The sequence below is a fragment of the Trichechus manatus genome, unplaced genomic scaffold (genome assembly GCF_000243295.1).
Source record: "Trichechus manatus latirostris isolate Lorelei unplaced genomic scaffold, TriManLat1.0 scaffold00002, whole genome shotgun sequence".
NCBI lineage: Eukaryota > Metazoa > Chordata > Mammalia > Sirenia > Trichechidae > Trichechus > Trichechus manatus.
In genome coordinates, this window is record NW_004443938.1 from 44,156,052 (window position 1) to 44,182,395 (window position 26,344).

Genomic DNA, 26,344 nt, shown 5'->3' on the forward strand with positions numbered 1-26,344 from the left:
TTCATTGTATATTCACTTCCTCAATAGACTTGGATGTGTTTTGAGTGCTCTGTCTTATTCCATTGGTCTATCAGTCTGTTCTTATGCCATTACTTCATTGTATTTTATTACTTGGTGTCTCTTTAACACTTAGTATAGAGGCTTTTTTGTTGCCAGTGGAGCATGTGCTGGATCAGGGAAGTCCCTCAGTGGAGAGGATGCTGGGTAGCTTTGTCCTCATTTTCCAGAATAAGGGGAAAGTGTTTTTCTCAGGAACGGCTCCTGAAACCTGTTTGTAACATGTGACCTCTCACAGGAGAACTAAAGCCTCGGCTAGAGTGCTGTGTTCAGGTGGAAGGGTTGGGCCAAACGAAGGTTCTGAGCATCCACTGATGCAAAGAACACAAAGACAAGCTCTGTCTTGCTCTTGTGGATGGAACTGGCCTGATGGGAGGATCCTACTCCTATGGTTCTAACCCTGGGTAATAAGGAGCCTCTGGTCTACTTGAGTACTGGACCCGGATACTCCACACCATTACAGCCTTATGTGCATCCTTCCTTGGGGATATGGTCATCCAGAGGATTCCCTGGTTTTCTTCTTGGCTTCTGCCAAATGTTCCATTTGAAACATCATCACATAAACACACTTTTTGCAATGCTTGAATTCTTCCTCAATACTTTTTTGACTAATGCATCCATTTTGTTTTCTTAAGACATTGAGGTTTCTTTCAGCCAGTAGAGCTCTCAACCTATTATTGTAAACTTTTCTCTCATGGGTAATAAGCTGATTTTTTCAAATTTCTTTCCAATTCTTCTGAAAACTTTTTGGCTTGTGTTTTATAGGTGTTCAGCTCTTCTTACTCATGGCCGATCTTTTCATCTGCTTTCAAAAAATTCTCTGTCATTGTGGGAAAAAATTGCTCTAAACTGGGTATTTGGTAAAAATTCATTTTGTCTTCTCAGTGCAATACAGGAAGGACTTGTAGTTTATGCTGGGCTTTTGCCGCTTCTTTCTGTGGTTTTTGTTTGTTTGTTTCCATCCGCAGTGAAGTTTTCTCAGTTTGCAGACTCTTAATGTGATCTTCAAGTGCACTGAATGTTTTACCTTTAGTGTACATTTGGTTTATTTTTTCTTTAACAATTTTAAATATTTCAGTCATAACAGTTTCTTCAAAACTCCTTTTGATTTCATCTCCTGAGAAGTCTCCATTTTTCTGAAGTATGTATTATATCTGCAATATGCCTTCAATTCATGTTGTCTTCGCCAAGAAAAGCAGCCCAATTTGTCATCTTTAGCCAGCGTTCACTGAAAGGCTTGATTTGAGTTTATCATTTAGATTTGGTCTCACACACACTCTAGAGTTTTCTAACACTTATTCTGTTAAATAGGAAGTTCTGGTAGAGCAGTGGTTAAGTGCTTAGCTGCCAACTAAAAGGCTGGTGGTTTGGGACCCACCAGCTGCTCTGCAGGGGAAAGATGTGGCAGGCTGCTCCTGTAAAGATTACAGCCTAGGGAACCCCATGGGACAGTTCTGCTCTGTTCTGTGGGGTTGCTATGAGTCGGAATCAACTCAGTGGCAACGGGTTTGGGCTTTTCTTTTTTTTTTTTTGGTATTCCATTTAATAAATTTGCTTACTTTTCCTTTCCGTTCTTCAGCTTGTGAAAGAAGCTTTATACTTCCCTTTTCATCTGAAACATCTTTTAGCGTTCAGAGTTTGAATCACTGCATTTGGCCCCACCCATTTTAGCACCTAATTCCTTTCCAGTTGTTTGGTCTGCAATGGTTTTCCAGGAGCTGTAGGATCCCGGAAAGTAGGTTTCAGGGCATATGGGTCGGAATCGACTCGACAGCAATGAGTTTGGGTTTTAGTAAGTACTTAGAAGCCCTGGTGGCTCAATGGTTAAGCACTCAGCTGCTAACCGAAAGGTCGGTAGTTCAAACCCACCAACAGCTCCACGGGAGAACCCACCAGTAGCTCCGCGGGAGAAAAAGCCTGGTGAGCTCCATTAAAGATTTAAAAAAAAAAAAATGCCCATGAGTCAGACTCATAGTGACCTCATGTGACAGAGCAGAACTGTCCCATAGGGTTTCCAAGGCTGTAATCTTTATGGGAGCAGACTGCTGCCTCTTTCTCCTGCAGAGCTGCTGGTAGGTTCAACCTCCAGCCTTTCCAACCTTTCGGTTAGTAGCCAAGCGCTTAATCACTGCCCATCAAAGTTCCTTCTGGTAAAGATAACAGCCTAGGAGACTATGGGGAAGTTCTACTCTTTCCTGTAGGATTGCTATGAGTTGGAATCGACTCAGCAGCACACAACAACAGTAAGTATTTGTTAACTACCTTTCTCTGTGACTGACAGGCAGCCCATGTCTGCATTGACTATTAGAAGAAAGCAGAGTTCCACAGCTGCATCCTTCTACCCACATGCAACTGAACCAAAGGGCCTGGGAGTTCTTTTCATACTATTCTATGTAACCCAAAGCTTACCAAATATTCACTAAATAAATAAATCATCAACTAACCACCAGATGTTAAATTACTAATAATATTCTTAAAATTCATTCCTCTCTTTTCAGTCATTTTCTTTGCCTTCTTCTTGGGCATATACATACCATATAGCGTTGAAAGCCCCAAAGTAGTTTTACATGCTACCTTTCTTAGGCTTATAAATAAAATGGAATTGAAAGTTGTGCAAAAACTGCTTAGATAGCCAAATGCTAAGTTATTTACTAAGTGCCTTTGAATTTCTCATAAGGCATTTACTGTTTGTTTGCTAGTGCACTGACACATAATGATTTATTATGTAAATACTAAACATTTTTATAGCCTTTCTCGCAGATGTTTTTCTCATGGTGCAAAACTGAACAAGACAGCAAAAGCTGAAAAAAAAAAAAATGTTGACGTTAATTGCATTCTGGGTATAATGCAATTACTGCCATCAGCAGGTGGCACGTTTACTAATACTGAGAAGCATTACAAGTCAGCTGTGTACTTGGAAACATGGCACAGTCTTGCGTGGGTGAAAATTTTCACTTCTGATTGAGACAAATGCCTGTATGCTAAACTCACAGACTGTTCAAGTTACACAGGGAAAACATCATTTCCAAAGTCGATTTAATGACAATAGAATTCAAAAATAGAGACTGGAATTTGGCATAAGAAAATCCTAGCATCTAACGCTGCATTGTCCGATAAATATGTAATACGGACCACATATGTAATTTAAAAATTTTCAGTAGGCATAATAAAAAAATGTAAAAAGAGGCAGGTGGGATTAACATTAATAATATATTTTATCTAACCCAATATATCCAAAATATTATCAGTTCAGCATGTAATCATCATAAAAAGTGATTAATTAGCTATATATTTTTTTTTATTAAATCTTTGAAATCCAGTTTGTATTTTACACTACAGCACATCTTAATTTGGACTAGCTACATTTCAAGTGCTCAGGAGCCACGACTGGCTAATGGCTACCCTACAGGACAGCTCAGATAACATACCCTTAGAGGAATTAAGAGCAAGTGAGGTGACACTCTACCGGGAGCATCATGGTTCGTAGGGAGCATGACCAGCTATTTGTTGATGATGTTCAGAAGCTATATTCCTCAAATCTTATGTACAGGACTCTTACGTAGTGCCTTTAAAGTAGATATTTAATAAAGTACTTGTACAAATTAAACTTTCATAACAAGATACTTTATTTGTAAACTTACTTATGTTGCAGGACAAAGAACAAAATTATATTTTGGAAAAGTCAAGGTGAGTTTTATCTGTTTCTGGGGACAGAAATTTGTAACTGTATATTTTAAATCATGCTGTGTCTTACAACTTCAAAAGCAGTGCCAATTCTTTGTTAAAATCTAACTTAGAAATATCCTTTTCCTTATTTCTGCTCCAGTTGTCAGATTAGACTAAAAACTGACTAGAGCTGAGCTCTCTGCTATCCCACCCACCCTCTAGGAGCTGTAGGTCACTGTGGTGTTGGTGTAGACTATGTGACCAACACCAGCGTGATAAAAGAGGTGTGGCATAAGCTCTTTATCCAGTTTGTTATTTGATCCCACTTAAGTTGTTCATGTTCTGGTTAGTTTATGCTGATTCCTTTGAAGTCACAAATACCACAGGTGACTCCTCCTCTTCCCTTCTATGTATCCATTTGTTAGCATTCCTTGACCAGAAGTGATCTCTTTCTTTCATTGTGCCTTCTTTCTTGGGTTACTCTTTGATAACTTCTGCCTACTGCCTTTGCGTACTGGGGCAGACACTATGCATCTGCTGCCCGGGAAGATTCAGACCTCTCTTAAACTAGTTCCCTCATCTGCGCATACACTGCTAAGGAAACCAGCCTGCTGAAACAAGACCATCCATCTCCTGAGAGAAGCAGAGGGTTACGGTAAGACAGGGACCTAGCTTTACCCCTATCCCCCAATGGCAGGACCTTTCTGCACGTGAGAAAGTCCCTTTCTCTTTGTGAATCTCAATTGTCTCGTAGTAAAATAAGAAGCATAGACCAGACCATCTCTAAATTCTTTTTAGTGCCAACAATATACGCATCATTAAAAAATTTTAATTCTGATGCAGCCTGATATTCCTTCTCTAAGGAAGTTCGCTTCAATCTGGAATACAAACCACCAGCGTTATGCTAGTCCAATAATCAGTTAGAAGCTTCCTGGAAACTACTTTCTGTGACATTTCAAATTGGTTTGGGGTTTTGGAGGAAACAATACATCATGAGTATAAAACCAAAGAAACCCATTGCCGTTGAATCGATTCTGACTCATGGTGACCCCATGTGTTACAGAGAAGAACTGAGCTCCGTAGGGTTTTCTTGGCTGTGATTTTACAGAGGCAGATCACCAGGCCTTTTTTCTGTGGTGCCGCCGGGTGGGTTCGAACCACCAACCTTTAGGTTATTAGCTGAGAGCAAACCATTTGTGCCACCCAGGGACCTCATCATGTATATAAAACTGAAAAAAAAAAAAAAAAAACCCACTGCTATCGAGTTGATCCGACTCATTGTGACCCTAAAGGACAGAGTAGAACTGCCCCATAGGGATTCTAAGGCTGTAAATCTTTATGGGAGAGACTGTTATGTCTTTCTCCTGTGCAATGGCTGGTAAGTTTGAATCACCGACCTTTTGGTAAGCAGCCAAGTGCTTAACCACTGTGCCACCAGTGCTCCTCTAACGTGTATACAGTAGTCTATACATATCAATATCAGCAATTAAAGAACTTCCACTACATTTCAGAAGAAGGAAAGCTGTTTATGTATAAATTTTTTTTTAATTTTAGTTTTTAAAAGCTAGAATTTTTCTTTTTATTTCTTAAAAAATATCATTATATAGATTTGAGACATACAAAATAATATACATATCTATCTATCTATCTATATAATTTCTGAAACAAAATGAACATGGTGAGCCCAACATTCACCTTTCAAACAGGAACACTACCTAAACCATCGTGTCTGCCTGTTTTCCTCCATTCTCTTATCACTGCCTTCCCAACACCACTGCCCTTGAGAAGTAACCACAACCTTGAATCTTATGTTTACTATTCACACGTTTTTTTATGTAAGATTTTGTCACATATGCATCCATTCCTAAGGAATGTATTGCTTGGTTTGCCTGATTTTGAAGTTTAGAAAATGATATGAAAATTGTATGTTGTCTTTGATGACTTCCTTTTATTTTTTGTTCACTATAATGTCTCAAGGATTCATCCAGGCTGTTAAATTCTATTATGTAGTTTATTCATTTCATGTTGGCTTAATAATCTACTGGGACCGGGAACCACAGTTTATTTGGCTATTCTCCTGTTCATGGATATTAAGCTTGTCTCTAGTTTTTGCTGTTATAGACAATGCTGCTGCTGTGATCATTCTTGTAAGCGTGTCTTCGTGCAATTGTGCAAGCGTTTTTCAAGGGTATATGTTTAGGAGTGGAATTGCTGGTCCTTGGGGTATGCAAATATTCACTTTCATAAGACAGTGCCAGATTGGTTTCCTAAATGGTTGTAACATTTAAATTCCTTCAAGCCACACTTATCATCTCTTTTTTTTCCCCAATCTATTGGGAATAAAATGGTACTTTATATGGTCCTAATTTTCATTTTAATTATTTATGAGATCGAGCATCCTTTCATATATTATAAACCACTCAGATATCTTCCTCTGCAAAACACCTGTTCATGTCTGTTATGGATTGAATTGTGCCCACCAAAAATATGTGTTGAAATCCTGTAAATAGGAAATGACTTGTAAATATGACCTTGCTTGGAAATATGAGGCTTTCTTTTATTATGTTAATGAGGCCATACCAGTGTGGGTTGATACCAAACCTAATCACTGCTGAGTAATAACAGCAATAACAACAAAAAAACCAGAATAGACACACACAGGGGGAAGAGAGACGCCAGGTAAGGACCACCTACAAGCAAACGAATGCCAAGGATTTTCGGCAGTTACCCGAAACTAGGAGAGAGGACACAGAAGGAACTGACACTGCAGAGACCCTGGTTTGGACTTTCAGCATGAGAAAATAAATTCCTGTTCATTAAACCCACCCACTTGTGGTATTTCTGTTACGGCAGCACTAGGTAACTAAGACAATATCTTGCCTATCTTTCTATGAGGTTGCACTTTTTCTTATTTATTTATAGGAATTTTTATGTATTCTATATCTTACCCCTTTACCAGTTATGTATGTTGTAAATACCTCCCCCCAATTTGTGCCTTGCCTTTTAAATTCCTTTATAGTGTCTTTTGATGAAGAGGAGATCCTAATTTTAATAGAGTTAGATTTATCAGTCGTTTCATTTAGGATTAGTGCTTTTAAGAAATCTTTCCCTACCTTGAAGTTATAAGAAATACTCTTATGTTTTCTTCTAAAAAATTTAAAGTTTTTCCTTCAATACTTAAGTCCTTAAACCATCCAGAATTTATTTTTGCATAAGGTTTGCGGTGTGGATCCATTGTCTTCTTCCATATGGATAAACAATTTTCTGCATCTTTTATAAAACAGTCCTCCTCTCCAGCAGAAATTTGTGATGCCATCTTTTGTTTTCATGGCTTTGTATTTAGAACCTCTGCTGTGTTTCATCAGTAGTTATCTATCCTTACATGAATACCAACCTTCCTTATTTACGCTGTTGTAAAATAAGTTTTGATGCTCCTCCCCATCACTGCCTTATTATTTTTTACAAGCGCCTTGGTTATTCTCGAGCAATTTAATCTTTCACGTGAATTTTAGAATCAGCTTGTCAAGGTTTTTTTTTTTTAATTTTTTTTTTATTGTACTTTAGATGAAGGTTTATAGAACAAATAGTTTCTCATTAAACAGTCAGTACACATGTCGTTTTATAACATTGGTTAACAACCCCAAGACATGTCAACACTCTCCCTTCTCGACCTTGGAGGACTGTTTTTTGGTGAAAATATACGTAGCCAAAGTCACACCATTTCAGAAGTTTCTACATGTACAATTTAGTGACATCAATTACATTCTTCCAGTTGTGCTGCTATTCTCACTATCCTTTTCCAAATTATTCCATCACCATTATCTTCAACTCACTGCCCCCAGGCTTCCCGTCAAAACTTTTGAGTTGCTGTTGTCAATTTGATCTCACATAGGTAATTCTTTTTGTTTTTTTTTTTTTTGTACCTTAGATGAAAGTTTGCAGAACAAATAGTTTCTCATTATATAGTGAGTCACATATTGCCCTATGACAGTGGTTAACAACCCCACAACATGTCAACACTGTCCCTTTGCTTGTCAAGTTTTTCAGTAAGAAAACCAAACAAACTCTTTGGAATTTTCATAGAAATATTGTTGAATCTATAGCTCCATTTGGAGACAGCCGGCTTCTTTGTGATATTGAATCTTTCTACCTTTGAACATAAAAGACTTATCCATTTATTTAGGTCTCATTTTCCAATAATTTTATAATTTTCTCCAGTAATATCTTACACATCTTTAGTTAGTTGTATTCCTAGATAACTTGTAGTTTTTGTTACCATTGTAAATTGCATTATCTTAAAAATTACATTTTCTGTTTGTTGTTATTATATTTTTGTATATTGATCTTGTTACGGATTGAATTGTGTCCCCCAAAAAGATACACTGAAGTCCTACCCCCTGTACCTATGATTGGAACACTGTTTGGAAAAAGGATTTTTCTTTTGTTATGTTAATGAGGTTATATTGGAGTAGGGTAGGTCCTACACTTAATTCCTTCTAAGTGGTGTCTTACAAAAAGGGAAAACAAGCATGGAGAGAGACACACAACACAGGGGAAGACTCCATGCAAGGATCTGTCTGCAAGCCAAGGAACACCAAGAAATGCTGGGGCTGCCACCAGCTGAAAGAGACAAGAAATGGTATTCTTCTAGAGCAGATAGGACATAGTCCTGCCAACTCCTGGAATTTGGACTCCTAACCTTCAAAACTGTGAGACAATAAATTCCTGTTCTTTAAAGTCACCCACTGGTGGTATTTTTGTTATGGCAGCCTGGGTGGCAAAGACAGGTCTTATATGCAGTTAGTACTCTGAAATTCTCCTTAATTTTAATAATTTATGTATACAACATTTTGAGGTTTCTCTTACACAATCACATCCTTTATATATAATGACAGTTTTGTTTCTACTTTTCCAATTTTTATACCTTTTATTTTTTTTTCTTATGTTACTACTCTGGCTAGGATCTCTAGTACAAGGCCGAATAAGAGTATAATAGCGCATCTTTATATTGTTTCTAATTTTAAAGGGAATTCTTCTAAAATTCCACCATTAAAAATGATGTTTTCTCTAGGTTTTTGGTAGGTAATCTTACAGGTTTTGAAAATTTTTACTCTATTTTGACAAAAGCTTTTTTTTCTTTAATCATAAAGGGATGCCAAATTTTATAAAATGCTTTTTCTGCATCTTTTGAAATGATCATATGTTCTCTTTTAATTGATTAATGTGGTATATAATATTTATATGTACTTAGCTAATCCAGGAAGATTATAGAACTGTTAATACGCCTCATTTCTCAAAATCCTCTACTTCTCTGCTCCAAATCTTTCTATAGTAGTTGCCCATAACTCAGATTTCAGTACGAAAGCATGTGAAATGTAGTGGGTAAATTAATCGTATTTCCTTTTAGTTTACTAAAGTTTTCTTACTAATGTCAAACCACCATTCCATTTCTGGGATAAATCAAGTTAATTGTTCCTTGTTCCTAATAATTGCATTTTTGTTCATGAGTGAGAGTGATCTGTAATTTTTCTCTTTTATACTGTTTTTTCAGGTTTGAGGATCAGTGTTATAGAGGCTTCATGATATGGGTTGAACAGTATTTCTTTTCTTCAATTCTGTGGAAAAAATAACATAAATTTGGAATGCTCTCTGTTTTGAAAATTTAATAGAATTTGTTTCTCAACTCTACATCTCAGCCTTTTTTTTTTTTTGTGGAAAGACTTTCATCTTCTAATTAAATTTATGCAAAATTTTTAGAAATTACTTTTTAGTCAATTTTGATAAATTATATTTTTCTAAGAAATTGTCACTTAGTCCATGTCTTGCTAGTCATCCTATGTTTGTGGAAAGTGGGTCAATCTGAAGCTTCGCTAATGTGCTTGTAAAAGCCTTGATGTGGGAGCATTTTAGGCTCTTTCTCTTCTTCTTCATCTTTTACAGGGAACATCTTTGTACGTTCTGGTCAGCTAGACAGTTTGCTAACTCTTTTACTTCAAGTACAGTTCAGCTGAGTGTCCTCTCAACTGATTTTTCTAGGAAGATATTTTTCTTGCCTCTTCAAAGCTGAGTATCTTAGATTTTTAACTAGACTATCGGGGTATTTTTTAGCTACCCCACAGCACCCAATACACCCAACTGTATGGTGAATTTGAAGATTTAGCATCATAAAAGACCCATTGTTATTATTTGAATTTGAATTTAGATTATATGGCATAGTACTGCAGATATAAAAAGGCATTAAAACAGCTGTAAAAATTCAAATCTGCATTAGCTTTTGAATGTGCAGTGGTACTTTCTGAAGAAAAAAATAATAACAAAAACAAAACTTTAATCAAAAGACTTTTTATCTTTAACATTTTGTCTTCTAAAATTTAAACACATAGATTAAACAACATTCCTGTTAAATTTGAACCTTCTGGGTTATCTATGTTTCCATATAAAAAGTGTGTAAAAAATTAAGTAACTCTTTTAGATCTGTCAAGAGAACAGATTATAATTTCATTGTTAGTGATGAACTACTAGTTTGTTTGTAGTGCTAAAGACTGTCCATTTTTCAACCACGTTCAAGGCCTAGTGATGCTGGCCTTATGAGTGCATTCTTAGGAGTGCGCAATGACCAAACCAGACCAGGCCAGTTGTCATTCAGTTGACCTCAACTCATGGCGACCCCAGGTATGTCAGAGTAGAATTGTGCTCATAATGTTTTCAAAGGCTGATTTTTCAGAACTAGATTGCCAGGCCTTTCTTCCAATCTTTCAGTTAGCAGCCGAGTGCATTAACCATTTGCCTGACTCAGGGAGTGTGTAATAACAGCCTGTAATTCAAGTTTTCATGAAGGGTCAAACTGTCATTTGAAACTTGGAACATACTGATACTTTGAAAATATTTTGCAGGATGAAGCTGTTTGTTTCGATTCTGAGGTAAATGAACATATGAACTGGTTCCAGCAAGAATATGTAAAAACAGAAAAGAACTGGAGAGAAATTGACAACAGGATGAGCCAAACTTTGGAATTAAGAAGAAAGTTGATTGACAGCAGAATACCTCTGAAGGACCTTCTTAAAATGTTTCCCTTCTTAAAGTGCCCTCATCAGGTATCATTATTCACATACAATACTTTGTTATACTGTCCAAATTGACTTTTTCCCTCTTTCCTCTTAGAGTGGTAACAGGACTATGTGGCAAGACAGTGGAGGTGAATCTCAGCAGGGTGTGTGAGTCCAAAGGGCTACAAGTAGGACTGCTCAGTAATTTCAGGAAGCATATCATTCTGCTAACAGGCACTGAAGATGGAATGGCTGCCTTCAGAATTAAAGAGTCCCTGTCACTGGGCATGTTGTGGTTTGGGGACCACTACTAAGGGTGAAACATTTTCCCTTTGCATGCATTTAGACAATCATATAGTTTATGGAACTGTTAATATGCAACATTACTTAAAATCTATTTCCTTTATGATACTAAATCATTTCATAACACTGGTCGTAAAAATATACAAAGTTAAATGGTTAAATTAAATACCATTCCATTTAGTTTACTTCAAGTGGCCATCAAAGGGTCTTATCACAATTTTAGTGTAATTTTAGCTCTCATATATGATTCATGAAAGTTTTACCTGAAGATAGGTTTCACTGAGGAATTATGTGGGTGCAGTTGAAAAAGTATATATATTATTATATATAATAATGTATATAATATATAACCAGTTGCCCAATAATATATATTATTATATATTAAAAATATATACATATTTTTTTCTTCATAAAAATCTGAAATAAGAATTTACATTATGTTTTATTTTAATAATAATGTCAGTAGCTTACAGTGTGGCAGGAATGTTCTCAGTGCTTTTTTAAAATCCTTTCAGCAAGTCTTCCTTAGTTATTGCTTCTTTTCTTTTAATCTTTGGGTTTTGTCTGTTGCTGTTGTTGTTTTTGTGTGCTGTCGAGTCAATTCTGACTCATAGAGACCCTATAGGACAAAGTAGAACTGCCCTGTAGGGTTTCCAAGGCTGTAATCTTTACAGGAGCAGATTGCCAAGTCTTTACTCCCACAGAGCCACTGGTGGGTTTGAACTTTCAATCCTGGTTAAAGCTGAGGGCTTTAACCATTGCACCGCCAGGGCTCCTTTTGTCTGTTGCTAGGAATGGTTATAGCCAGTAGCTTCTGGCTATTATTAGAAAAGTATGCCAGATTGACACAGCTACAAAATGTAACTTTAAAGCAAAAACTTGTTGAATCGATAGCCTGTAAACTCTTTAAACGTAGGGAGCATGTTTTAAATATCTCAGTAGTTCTAAAGTGCCTAGCACAGTACTTACTTTCTGTGAAGCAGAAATTTATTATTGATTTGTTGAATGCTGAATGCATTAGTAAATGGTTGATAAGGCTGTTCTTCTGGTCACTGATCTTTCAGCCTTAGGGGTCTGCATTGGAGTGCAGCCCACAAAAGTTTAAAGATTAAAACGGATGAACTGTTTCTAAGAACAGTGCCAAAAACAAAATCAACATTGCTATTGAGTTGATTCTGACTCATAGCGACCATAGTAAGTCTGAGGTCCATTATGACTTGAGTTAGGAGTACAATGGAGATTTCAGACCTAAGGCTGTATCGTCTGTATCTTCATCCTTCGTCTAAGTCTCTCTGTGACATCTGTGTGTCTTTCTCCTTTGCTCCTTCAGATATTTCACCCTTTATATCCAAAATATGGACTACAGTATGTTTTTTGTAATGACTGCGCTTATTGAATAGAGTTGTATCTTCATTGCTTTAAACAATTTATTTTTCTCCAGGAGGTGCCTACCTAACTCAGCCCTGTGTAGCTGGGATTTTTAATTCTTGTTGTGCTTCCTAAAATAAAAAGTAATCTTGACCTTAGTTAAAAATACCCAGTTAACAAACAATCCCTATGGTAGAACAGCTACTTCTGCTCCAAACCACCTCACCAATTGTTGAAACCATTGTGAAAACACTTGGAGATTTTAGGAAGCTTGCGGATACAGGTGTGGAGGAGGAGAAGCAGCAGGTGTAAGAAAGTGGTCCTAGTGTTGACAATGATCTTCATTATCTCTGGCCCTCAGTTAGCTGCCTCCCCCTAAAAAACTTTGCTTCAGCAGGAAATTAAAAAAATTAAAATGCAAAAAATCACTTCATTAGACTATTTTAAATGTTACCCACTAGGAATTTGTCACTGGGATCTACTGGATATGCCACAAGGCAAGCATGAGGTGAGGAGAGAGGAGGAGGAAAATGCCCAACACAAATGTAAACAATTTCAAAAATTTCCCAATAAATCCTTTGAGGCACTATAATTTTCACCTTACTGAGAAACTATTTCAACAATCATCTCTTAAAATTTAAGTGAAGTACATATGAATCATTAGCTAATGAAGTCTTAAGAGAAAACAAAAGAATCCAAGTTCTGCTTTTGGCCATCATTTAATAGCTAGTACTGGGCTTGCCTTCCCACAATTAAAATGATAAAACTGAATATATGTATATACACATATGTATATATATATATATATATATATATATATCAACTGCTTTTAGGCATTGGGCAATAGGATCCTTGAAAAAAGGGAAACACATAAGTGAGTTTCATGATTGCCCTAGCCTTCTGCCTCAGAGTTGCTTTCTAGATTGTGCCACAGAAAGGTAGACATCAAGCAGAATATGGCAGTCTCACTGAGCTGAGCAGGCAGGGATTGGAACTTGGGGATGATGAAGCAGCTGGTATATGCAGGGCAGGTACTAGAGAAAAGGGGGAGCAGAAGTCTGCATAGAAGTCCCCATGGGTCCTTGGCTGAGAACTGAACTGTGTAGAGCGTGCATATACAGTGTGAGACTCCACAATGCCTGAAAGGGAGAGGCTGCTGATATTAGAAGTCATACATCAGTGAAAGAAAGAGCTCTGGCCAAGCCAGAGTGGAGAGACCTTACTGAGCACCTCAGGAATCCATCTGAGACTCCAAAAAGTCCACACCTTCTGAGTGGGAACCATGCCCTCGACTAAAGTATGGGCCATAACCTAGAAATAAGGACAAAACTGAAATAGACTTGCCTCTAACAAATGATAAAACCAAGTCTGACAAGACCAGAAGGATCTACCAGTAATTTAACTGTCTGCCAGAACAAAAAATTAAGAAAATTTCAAAGGAACACCATTTAATCCAGACTCCATACAATGCATAGTCACCATGAGGAATCTCAGCTGTAAATGGAAAATATAAAAAAAGAACCAAATGGAAATTCATAACTGAAAAGAACATTTTTCAGAAATGAAAGCATCACTGGGTAAGCATAACAGCAGATTGGAAAATGTAGAAGAAAGAGCCAGTGAATTTGAAGACCGATCGATAGAAATTGTCCAATATGATTGTCTGAGTAACAAAAAGAAAAAAGATTAAGATAAGTCACCGGTGGGATAATATCAAGCCATCTAATGGATACGTAATTGGAGTCTCAGAAGACGAGGAGAGGAAAGGAAATGAAAAAGAGAGGAGAGAAGAAGAGACAGAAAGAATGGACAGGAAAAAAAAAACCTGAAAATATAATGGCTGAAAATTTCTGATATTTGGTTGAAAATGCCAAACTGTGTATCAGAAAAGCTCAGAATAAATAGAATAAATATAAAGAAAAGCACATCTAGGCATAATATAGTCAATCTGCTGAAAACTGAAGGTAGACTATCTAGACAAAAAGCCAGAGGGAAAAAAAGAAATTTTATATACAGGGGAATAACAATAGGACTTCTTATCACAAACAGCAGGGACCAGAAGAAAATGAAACCACCTTTTTAAATCACTGAAAGAAAAGAAGTGTCAACCCAGAATTTTATATCCAGTAATTATCCCTTTAAAATGAGAGTGAGATAAAGAAATTTCCAGTAACAAATGTGAGGGATAATTTGTCACCAGCAAATCTACACGACAAAGAATGCTAAAGGAAGTTCTTCAGGTTCAAGGGAAATGATAGCAGATAGAGCAGAGATCTACTGGAAGTAATGAAGTCCAGCAATGGTAAATATGTGGGTAATTACAAAACATTATCTTGTATTTTCATCTCTTAATTTCTTTAAAAGATAACTGTTGAAAGCAAAAATATAAAAAATATGTAATATTTAGGGAGTTTATAAATTGTGTAGAAATAAAATATATGACAATAAAACAATAAACAAGGGAGGAAGAGACAACGTGCCTGGGGCTGAGCTTTCTCATTGGCTTTCACTCCTTCCTTCTCTTCCCATTTATTGGGGCCAAGCTCATGGCTAGTGCACCCAGTAAGGGACTGGGGTAGGAGGTGGGTAGGAGGTGGGTAGCTGGCATGTCCCAGCTGGGGGAGAGGTGTGTCCAAGGTCCAGCTTTGGGTGGCATGCTAGGCTAGGATTGTAGAAAGGGGAGCTGTCTGTGGCTGATCTTTCATGGCTGGGAGTTTGGCTACATGGAGCATGGAGGAGGTTTGAGCAAATAAGGAAATTACATTGAGGATCATAGGAGCTGGGTTTCTCACTGTTGAAGAGAGTTAGAAACATGGACGGGGGAAAACTAGACGTAAGTTCAGTGGTGCTGGATTCAAATTGAAGATTCAATGTGAACTCATGGTTTATAATATTTATATATAGATATACAAATAGATATAGATGCTTGCATGTCTGTGTGTGTGTGTTCTGTGAGAAAGCCCAGACCAATAATACTTCTATAGCAATGAGCACACCTATGGCTGAAATCTTAGTTTCTAAATACCGTTGTCCACTAAAAGGAACCAGGGGTCTTGGAGAAATAGCTCACTCCAGGGCTGGGGCAGAAAAAATATAAGATGAACCTGAAATATTGTGCAGCACCAGAAATTAAAGAAGTGCTCAAAGACTGATGAGATATGCCAAGAGGACATTTAAGTCAGCTTGAAGCAACTGCCACTAGCCAAATCTGGACAATTTGAGCATTAATATAAATAAAAGATCAGATTAGTAACCTTTTTAGTAAAATATCAATCTATTAGGCAGATATAAGTAAAAGAATATGTAAATAAATGTGGGAGAATAGAAGCTCTGTCTTAAAATCAAAAGCCAACTAATACATTTAAAAAGAACGATGGAATTAAAAAAATCACCATTTGGCAACTATCATAGTAATCCTCAATTCAGGCAACAATCAGGCAAGAATCTGGTGCATGAACTTTTGATGAGGAACAACATTTACATAGACTCAAAGTATCTCTTACAACATACTACCTACATATTTATTAATAAGTCTATGTATGCTAATTAACTTTACAGTGGAAAAACCTGGGAAGATGCTGTCTTAACTAAATAATGAGCCAAATTACCATCTCCTGCCTTGTGATGCAGTGAGAAATATTAGCACCAATTCTATGGTATTCTTGCCAAAATGCCTAAATCATGAAGAAACATCACGCAAACCCAGATCAAGGGACATTCTACAAAGTAACTGACCTTTATTCTTCAAAACTGTCAAAGAATACAAGAAAAACCTGAGGAACTGTTTCAGACTCAAGGAGACTAAGACATGTTATCTAAATCTCACATGTAATCCTGGATTAGATTGTCAGCCTATAAAGGATATTATTGGAACAACTGGCAAATCTGAATGGAATCAGTGGATTAGATTTTCCTGATTTTGATGGTTATACTGTGGTTATGTAGGAGTGTGTCCTTATACTTAGAAAGTACACTGTGAAGGATTAAGGAGTAATGGGGCATCATGTCTGTGGTTTATTTCAAAATGGATCGGAAATGTTAGCATTGGGGGAAGCTGTGTGAAGGGCCTTGTGATCTCCGTTTATTATTTCAGCAACTTTAATGTAAGCTTGATGTTATTTCAAAATAAAATTCAGAAAATTCATAGGCTATGCATTTAGGAAGGTGGAGGATATTCACTTTCTTCCTGCTTCACTTCATGATTCCCAGCTGAGAGAACCCCTTTCTGAGAGTATTAATCTAGATTAGTGGTTCACTGAGTGTTGCCTGATAACAGAGCCACTATGATTTTATGACAATGTGCATTCCAGCTTTCCAATAACTTTTGGACCTAATATTTGGGCAATTTATGATCTACCAAGATACTCAAGGAATGATGAGGCTTAGTGGGTAGTATGTGACTGTTCTTTACAGATAGTTTTAGGAGGAAAACAATAACTGAGTTAATTCATACCAGTGTGGGTACAGTCTTATGTGACCCTGTCAAAAAAAGTGAGAGGGGAGCCATGGTGGTAGAATTCTCTGAGGGGAAGAATTTAGGCAATGGTAGGAAAAGGTAGTTTTGAGTAAAGAAACTTCCATAAAGGTAATCTGGTTTTGCTTTGGCCTTGTAGTCAAATCTCCTATACCTATATTGTTTTTCACCATTTATTTCCTTTGGATCTGACGTTTTCAAAAGCTCTCCTCTCTCCCTTTGGATAATAGTTAAGTATTTTTCAAGATATGCTTCATAAAACCTAATAGTTTTTTTCTTTTGCCTTTAATTGGAAACTGCCAAAACATTGTCTAAAGAACTGTAATGTCCTAGAATCTTAGTTGGGTTACTCAAACAGCCATGCTATGCATATATACTTTGGACTCCTCATTTAGTTGAGTCTATAAAGTTTTAATTCTATGGGCTTAGAATATTTCCATGTCTATTGTCTTTTTCCCGTTCACTTCGGGCTTTCATTCTTTCCTCCTCCCCCATCCTAAATCTTTACTTCTCTACCAAAGCTACTAAAAAATGTCTAGTATATGCTTTAAACTACCATTCAAAGCTTAAAATCCTATAATTATTTACTTCCTTACATTCTTATATTAGCTTGTTTACTTGTGATTTGATGTATATATTTTTCTTCTTTTAACAGATGTTCAGAGAATTCCAACTTCTTACAAGAACAGATATTTATAAGAAAACAAGGCATATTTTGGAATCCTATTCAGAAAATATACTGACTTCTTTTATAGTGGCAGATAATCCAATCAATATTGCCTTGCAAGAAAAAATGAAACAGTACACAGATGAAGACATGTTGAAACGTTAGTAAACCTGCTACAGGGGTGACCTGGTCTCAGCCATCTGTATAATTCAGGATAATTGGTCATGCTCCTGTTTGGTAATAAGTGTAATTCAGTGAAACAGCTGGTGGGAAAGAAGAATTTCTCAAATAAGGGATGTAGGTATAGATTTAAAAAGCACACTCAATACTGTAAAATTATATTTAGGGAACTGGTAACCTGTTAATTTTATAATACAAATCATAAAGTAAGGCAGAGCAAAACCATCCTGATAGGACAGAGAGTATAGAACTCTCTTCTCCTGTCAGTAATTCTGAGGGCAGAACATGAGATTTTTAATGTTTACTAGAAGGGGATGTTGGTTAAATACAAATGGGAAACACTGATCTAAGAAGGCTCATTTGTTCTCTGTTGTTATTGGGTGCCATTTAGTCGATTTTTGACTGATGTGACAAAGGAGAACTGCCCCATAGGGTTTCCTAGGCTGTAATCTTTATGGGAGCAGATTGCCAGGTCTTTCTCCCGTGGAGGAACTGCCAACCTTTCGGTTAGCAGCTGAGCCCTTAACCATTGTGCCACCAGGGCTCCTTGTTCTCTGTAGTAGGTGACAATTATTTAAAAAAAAAAGAAAAAAGTTATTTTAATACTCGTTTTGTTTATACTTGGTGAAAGCTTATTTTTACTTAGGACTGTAAATGTGTTTGCTTTGACAGATATGAAGATGACGGCCACATGTTTACTCCTACCAGATGTTTTTGGGGATGATCCCAGCCTTTTTGTTGTTGTGAATGAGAAGGTATGCAATCTGCAAATGAATATTGGTTTGATATTTCCCGTTTTAATAGAATCATTTATTTAAAAGTAGGATGGTGGTCTGTTTTGAAGTATGTTTTGTCGTATTTTCAAATAAGCTAAATTGCAACCAGCTCATTTATTGTAATATCATGGTTAAGTTCAGGTATGTTTTATTATTTAGCTATTTTGCGTATTATCAGATAGTGACTCCATTATCTTTTATTTCAGGTGCAGGTGTCAACGCCCGTGTTAGAAGTTAAAAACCCTTTCAACATCAGTGACTGTGAATTTTCTTTGTATTTAGAAAAAGAGAGGCTCACAAAGGTGGATGACTGTGTCACGGCCTTGGCTGCGCTCATCGCTGCCTTTCATGTATTTGGGATTAAGTGTCCACAAAGACTCTGCCAAACCCTCAAATTCCTGAAGACACTGATTTTTGATATGCATCATCCCTATTTTCCCTCTATAACAGAAAAGGAAAAGAAAGGAGGATTTCAACACCCAGTAATTTAATAGCATGCAAAAATGTTATATCAGAATTATCTCTGGGACCGCTTAACTTTATAAAAATTTGCTTTGATTTAGGGTGGTAGATGTAGATTAGAAAATCACCTTGAATCAAAGATGTTAAGGAATTCTAATGCCTTTGATCATTACATTTAGATATTAAGTTCTTCGTGAAATTCTGTAATAAAATACTGCTCAATTACAGAATCATTTATTGAGTTCCAAGAATTCCATGGTCAGTTTTACTTTCAAGGGTGTGTTAGTTTTTAAAAGACATGACATTTCAGATTTACTTGAATCCTTTGGATTAGGATACGACTGAAGAGATTTAATGCCCAGGAGCAGCAAACTTGGGGCCTGTGGGCTGCCTCTTTGGTTTAAACATTGCTTGGAAATGTTTTGAAGATTTTAAGAACGGGTGCATACTCCAGTTCTCCTTTCCTCCGTAGGACCTGCTTGGCCCCAGGTGTTTTATATTCAATCACACTTATTGAGAACAAGGGCTGCTTCATTCTTGATGTCTCTTTATTGCTAGCCGATCTTGCTGGCACGTTTTCTTATCATCTGTGGCTGTGTGATCTTCTGCTGCTTCCCTTCTCTGAAATTCAGCGATTGCCTGGTACTTGTTTCCCCACATGGTTTCTGGTTTCCCGTCTTGACTTTCAGGGCTTATGTCTGCTTGTGTGCCATTCCTGCTTGAGCAGGCAGACATGTTTTGGTCTCAAATACTTCCAGAACCATTTGGGTACCAGCTTCAAGTTTTCGGGTTAGGCCCCTTCCTAGACCTGCTATTTCGTCTCTCTCAGGAGTCCCAGTCCTGGTATCCCATCCCGTCTGCCCAAATGGTTACTGCCCAGAATCCCACGTTCTAATTTTATTTGCTTTGTTCCTAACGATGACTGCACAAGTACTTTTTGGGTCTAACAAGACTCAGTGCACTGTCACTCTTTTCCAAGTATTTCACAAGGAAAAAATAGATTTTTAAGGTGTCCTTGATGCCATCATCAAAACATAAATGCTACTTCTCAGTTTTGAAAGCTAGTACAGGTCTGGGGACTGAAGAGAGATTTAAGTGTGTTATTATCTGCATCACATTGCAATGAGCATTTCTTGGGTTATTTTATTTCATCACTTTAAAAAATGTTTAAGAAGAAAGGTATTCATGGGAATATTTAAAGAAATATTTTTATAACGTATCTTTGGATAGTACAAATTACTGTATTACTGAGATAACTAGTCTGCTGGATAATAACTGTTGTCTCTGTAAGGACTGCTCAGTCATTAAAATGCTTAAGTTGGGGAGATAAAAGGAAATGAAAGATCAGCTGCCCATCTGAACAGTGATTAGTCAACTACTTACAGCAGAATGGACAAGTAAATTACTTGGCACATTATCACTTTCACATAGACTAGTCCTTATCCCACGCTCTTTCTTTCTTTTCTGGACTGCACTTTTTTCTCAAATTACCTCCCCCACTTTTTAAATTTTACAATCTTAGTCCTTTTTGAGGAGATGAATTTGCCATGTTCTTCAAGATTACTTTCCTTACAAAGTGTTCAATCTCCATGGCTGAAGTTGAATAAAAGTGCCTCTCTGGGGCATAGTGATGGAGGGATAGTTGCAGAAAAACTGCAGTGAAGTTTCGCTTCAGGTATGACAAAGGACATGAGCTAACCATGAGGGCAGATCCATATAGACTTTATTGTCTCCTTCAACAGTTTATCTATCCTCAGCACCCACCATAGCCCTGCCACTTGGTAAAATTCAACATTGCTTGACTAAACAACCCTTATTTTCTTTGGAGGTTGAGTTCATAGAATCTAGAAATTGCAGAATGGCAGCCTACAGACATTTCAACCTGCAGACTGGTCTCATTTGGCTTGCACAATGTTTGTAATTTTTTCAATGCCTTTAGATGGGATAGGGGCTATCGTGTTCCACATCCCCCATCCCTTCTCTTTGTCTTACCTCAAGATTGCTTCTCTCACTTCAGTGACCTACGTCTCTGCCATCATGGCTTTTATTCCCTCTTATTAAAACTTAAGACTCAGGGTTGGAGTGGCAAAAGCACTCCCCCTTCCTGAGGTACACTAACTCCTGTGCCACCTGAGGGTGCTTAATGCCTTGCCTCTAACACATAGCAACCTGGAACTTAGAATGAAAGGGTATTTTCAGTTTTTAAAAATGTCTTTCATTATAATATATACTTTATACTACAAAGGAAAAATCCCCAATGGGTATGAATCCTACTTGACCTAAAAATAGTTTCTATTTTTTTTGGTCATTCTTCATATTATCTGGGACATAGTCTGACAAATGATTCTGAATCCTACTGATGAATGACACAGCCATCTAGTACCCATATGCTTCGTGTCATTCCTGCTCTTGTTCTCCCTCTCCTATGTGGCAAGCTTTCTTAAAAATCATACAGATGTGAAAAAGGCATCTCCAATTAAGATTTTATTTCATTCATATCAGACAGAACAAGTACAACTTGAATGTACAAATTCTGAACAAAACGTAAAAAAGGAAAAACTTATTAAACAGATTCATGCAAAGAAATGAATGGGACACTGTAGATGTCACTGACCCTGTTTTACCTGGAATTATGGCAAATGCAAAGAACTGCTAAAAGCCTTCCGACGCGACTACAGAACTTGGGGATATGGAAGGAGTTCTACATCAGAATAACTGATATCGACCAAGGAGAGAGGTGGAACTTCCCCAGAACTCTGAGAGCATGCTACAAACTTAACTTTCTATTTTTAAAAATAGTCCTTGAGTAAATTTCCAATCCTGGAATTAGAAACTACATCAAAAGGCTGATGAAATAATTTACCATTTTCCTTGCAAATGCAATCTTGCAAACAAAAACAAAACATAACACTACCAGCTATCAGTTTATAGGTAATCAGGGGTTTTCATTTAAAGTGCATCTGTACGCTTATAAATAGAGGCAAAGTGTTCTACAGAAAAAGGAATCCTTCCAACACGGAGGTAACCTGAATGACTGCTTTGGGAAATTGCCTCCTTGATCTGTGAGCTTTCAGAATCTTTGTCTACTGGTGTTGCTCCTTCACACCTTGCCTTTCCAGTAAAATCTACACTCTACACTCTCTCCTAGCCAACCCTGAAGAAAGCCTTTGGGTTTGGAGGACACTATGAGATCTGAGACAGCTCTTTATGAACTAGTAAAGACTAGACTGAGCCCTTCATCTCTAAAGCACCACAGTTACATCAACGACAAGAGAAAAGCTCAAGATAATCTCATAAATAGTTCAAGATTCTTACAAACACCCCTCCCAAATCTAACTGCATATTCCTTCGATACCATCTGACTCTCATAAAGACACAGGGCACCATGATGTATGAGACTGATGCCATTCAAATACATTACCTAATTTATTTACGTTTATATATTTTATTTTTCAATTTCATTCTTTTATATACACGTTTTTGGTAATTATAGTGAAGATGCTGGTGAAAAAGTAATTTGCTTAACATTTCATAATTCGTGCAAAAGAAAGAACATTGATTTAAAGAAAAGTAATTTTTACAACTATTCAGCTCCAACAAATTATTACAAGCAGTTAGGCAATATCATGACTTGCAAAGTTATACTTAGCATAATGTTGCAATTCAAAATATGGCACAAAATTAACAATACAGGTAACAGTCCCAACTGGCTAAACCTAGCCAGGTTTTGACTAATTTGGTTTAAGTTGAATTTTGATTATATAAAAAGGTTCCTGCAAGTATTGAAAAGGAAACAGTGTACATGAAAGAGAATTCAACAATGTTTACAAAATCCCAAAAGTTCTTATTCTGCCCCCCTTTATCCATAAATAATTAATGAAGGTTCCCCTTTCCCCCCACCTCCTAGCCTCAAAAAGATTTACAAAGATTAATTTAGCTCAGTGAACAGAACCAAAAAGATGACTGTTGTTAGACAGTACTTGCTTAAAAGCTCAAGCATTTTCAGAAAAATTCATATATTGTCTCTTGAGAAATATAAATAATCCGATAGCCTTGCTGTTTTGTGTTTTGGAGATTTCTCACTTAAGAGTTACAACCATCCTTGTGCTTTGAATAAAACATGAGCTTTAAAGTGGAAAGCTGATGGTATACAGAATTCACTGTCTTCAAAGTTCATTGTGAGAGTTCTTTTCTGCAGCTTTGAACATCAGGATAGAATTGAAAATTTTGAGAGCAGGGCCCAGCTTAATGCTCATAATTTTAACAATGTCCGTTTGGGTCATCAGCAGAAATGCTTCTCCATCAATTTGCTAAAATGAAGAGAAAACAAAAGAATGTGGATTAATGTGATGCAGTGTTAGGGGAAATGTTCAAAGTTAAATTATCAGCTGTCTTCTACATAGCAACACTAAAAACGTCACACATCAGGGTTCACTGTGGAACTTTTCTGATACACTGACCTTTCTTACCTGTAACAGCACAACTGTGCATACCCAAGTGTGAACTAGGAGCAAAGTTAAACTCAGTCATTAGAAAACTGCCCACAGGAAAATGAAAAGTGCCCGTATCTTCCCATGATTACTCTGACTCAGGTGCTGAGTCAAGATGGTTGCACAATATGGAAAAATCTGGGGTGCCTCAAATTTCATTCATATTATGGTAGGTTAATATATTAGAGAATAGGTCCACAAACATTTGTGGACGTAAAAGAATTCAGACAAACACTAGCCACATGCTAACAATTAAAAAAAAAAAAAATCCCTTCTCTTTCAGTTTTCTACTTTGCACAAAAAGTAAATCACACTCTTAAGAAAGATACTTCAATCCTGATTTTTAAGCTTAACATGAGTTAAGTCGTAATATGAGAAATGTACCACTGTTTTTTGGAAATTATTTGTTCTAGTCTCATTTGCTTTTGCGATTACAGTTCCCTGATAAAACAAGGCCAGGCAGAGAGGCAGATCTATGAACACTTCACTCAACTCAGGCAAAGTTTAGCGGAATGGACAGTCTGAGAGAAGTCTTCTGAGTCATTAACAAGAATGTCAACATTTGGGAGCTCATGACAAAGACTGACTGGTTAATTACAACCTTGGCCCTACTGAAGTCTTACAAGAGCCACAGAGTCTTCTCCTGGTTCTGTGTAAGAATTTCACATGACAGATTCTTTCAACAAAAACTCATTAAACATCTACTGTGTTCAGACACTCTAGGGCCTGGACATGCAGCAGAAAACAAAATAGATAAAAAAACAAACATAAAAATCTCTTTCTGGAGTTCACATTCTAGAAGTGGAAGACAGACTATAAGCAATAAACGTATTAAATAAGCAAACTAATTAGTAAGTTAGAAGGTGATTAGTGCTATGAAAAAACAGCTGGTTGGGGAGATGGCTGGAGCAGCAAGGAGGGGCAGGGAACTGTGTGGCGGCAGGTGGCAATTTCAAGTCAGATGATCAGGGTAGGACTCATTGTGAAGGTGGCATCTGAGCAGAAGGAGTGAGCCACGGGAACATGTGAAGCAGAGCATTTCAGGCAGAAGAAAGAGCCAGAGCACGTCTAGCAAATTTGAGGAACAGCAAGAAGGCCAGTGTGGCTGGAATAGCGTAAGCAAGAGGCAGAGTAGAAAAAGAGGTCAATAGGTGAGAGGGGTAATAGGTATCAGATTGTAGGGCCTTGTAGGCCTTTGGCTTTTACTCTGAGATAAGAAGATACTAGAAGGATCTGAAGACAGAAGTGACATGATTTGACTTATGTTTTAGCAGGATCACCTGGCTGTGTTGGGAATAGATTGTAAAGGAGCAAACATAGAAGCAGGGGGAAAAAAAAAACCTAAGAACGAAAACTCCACACATTATCTACTGCAGGAAAATGTTTTCTGAGATTACTTAGGAGTTTATTACATTAACCCAAGTGGGAGACTGATGGTGGCTTGGACCAGGGTGGAAGAAGTAGAGGTGAAGAAATATATCAGAATCCCTACATGTTTTGAAAAAACATCCAAGAGGACTTTCGACAGATGACATGTGTAGAGTGTAAGGGAAAAAGGGAGCTCAATAATAGCCCATCCTATTATTAATAATTTGCCTTTTAGAAGTGACTTACAAGAATTTAATTAGGTTTATATTATGGTTCACTTCTAGGACTCAAAACCAATGCCTGCTGATCTTGTGAGGCACTTGAGAGCAAAGATCAAGTTTTATTATCTTTGAATCATCCTTCTTACCAGGGCATAACACAGAGTGACATGCACACAGTAAGACTATAACAAACGTTCACAGGATGAGTAAGGGAATGAATGAACATACGAATGACAAATGTAGACAGGTAAGTTTGCTGTCACACTCCTCAAAGGAAGGATTCTGGCTTTAAGAAGATTTGCTGCTTGATGAACATCTCCCAAGATAATATGCCATGAAGAAAAAATTATTCACAGAAATAATGTATTGTTTTGAATTTGAACTTGAATCTTATTTAAACTAAATAGTAACATGAACCCATATAGACTGTCTACATAATGACAGAATTAAAAACAGAATTTATAAAATAGATGTACTATAATTTTGTTTTAAAAAATTTTTAAAGTTTTCTAAAGATAATGGCTACATGTCTCTTCTATAGGAAGAGCAACAGGCTCCTTTGTGTATCTGAGTCTGTTCAGGAATCTAAATTTAACTGGGAGTGGTCCACAAAGGCACTTAGGGCTTAGGAGTTGGGGGAAGAAACTCAAAATATAAATACTGCCAATTAAAGAGCAATTTATTTCTGAAATAAGAACTTCAATCAGAATGAGGATGTTTAGTATCAGATCCGTGTGCATTTTTAGAGGGACACATCGAAAGCATTATGGCATCTCCTAGTATACCAGCACTGACTACCAGTGGCTGGGTTCTTAGTTGTACCTACACTCTTGCTGTGCTCTTAATCGAAAGTCTGCTGTTCTAACAGTCAAGGCTTAAACATGGGGCAAACAAGGTGTATGTGCCTATAACTGCAGACAGTAGATGTTGGAAGAAGCCTCTGAGATTACTTAGTCTATTTTCTGCCTTCTGGCAGCATTACAGAGCCAAGATCTGAGTGACAACTGACTACTCTGCTTAGAGGAGATGACAGGTGAGTTCCTTATTCTTAAAGGCCTCCAGAGAAAAGAGATAGTACAGTCAGAAGTATACCAGTATAGTTAGAAATCGAATTCCTTCTTATTCTATGCATGATATAAATGACATCATTATTAATCATCCCTTATATAGAAGTTTTGGATAGACAGTTGAAAACAAGTAATAATCTTTCAAAAGCAACCTGTAACCAATATCAATTATTATAAACTTCACTGAGAGAAAAGATCT

The 26,344-nt window shown here is 37.0% G+C and overlaps 2 protein-coding genes across 5 annotated transcripts in view; one reads left to right on the forward strand and one right to left on the reverse strand.

Moving 5' to 3' along the window:
* Positions 1-19,028, forward strand: part of SAMD3 (sterile alpha motif domain containing 3) — a 60,087-nt gene extending 41,059 nt beyond the window's left edge. Inside the window, exons 8-11 of the mRNA XM_023727909.1 lie at positions 10,617-10,817; positions 17,570-17,741; positions 18,434-18,516; positions 18,744-19,028. Coding sequence (XP_023583677.1) covers positions 10,617-10,817; positions 17,570-17,741; positions 18,434-18,516; positions 18,744-19,028 — 741 coding nt within the window. The remainder of the gene's footprint in view (positions 1-10,616; positions 10,818-17,569; positions 17,742-18,433; positions 18,517-18,743) is intronic.
* Positions 19,029-19,043: 15 nt separating this feature from the next.
* L3MBTL3 (L3MBTL histone methyl-lysine binding protein 3) overlaps positions 19,044-26,344 on the reverse strand; it is a 123,392-nt gene continuing 116,091 nt past the window's right edge. For all 4 annotated transcript variants that reach the window (XM_023730215.1, XM_023730223.1, XM_023730205.1 and 1 more), the window contains one exon: positions 19,044-23,309. In XM_023730215.1, the coding sequence (XP_023585983.1) occupies positions 23,166-23,309 (144 nt within the window). In that variant the 3' untranslated portion in view covers positions 19,044-23,165. The remainder of the gene's footprint in view (positions 23,310-26,344) is intronic.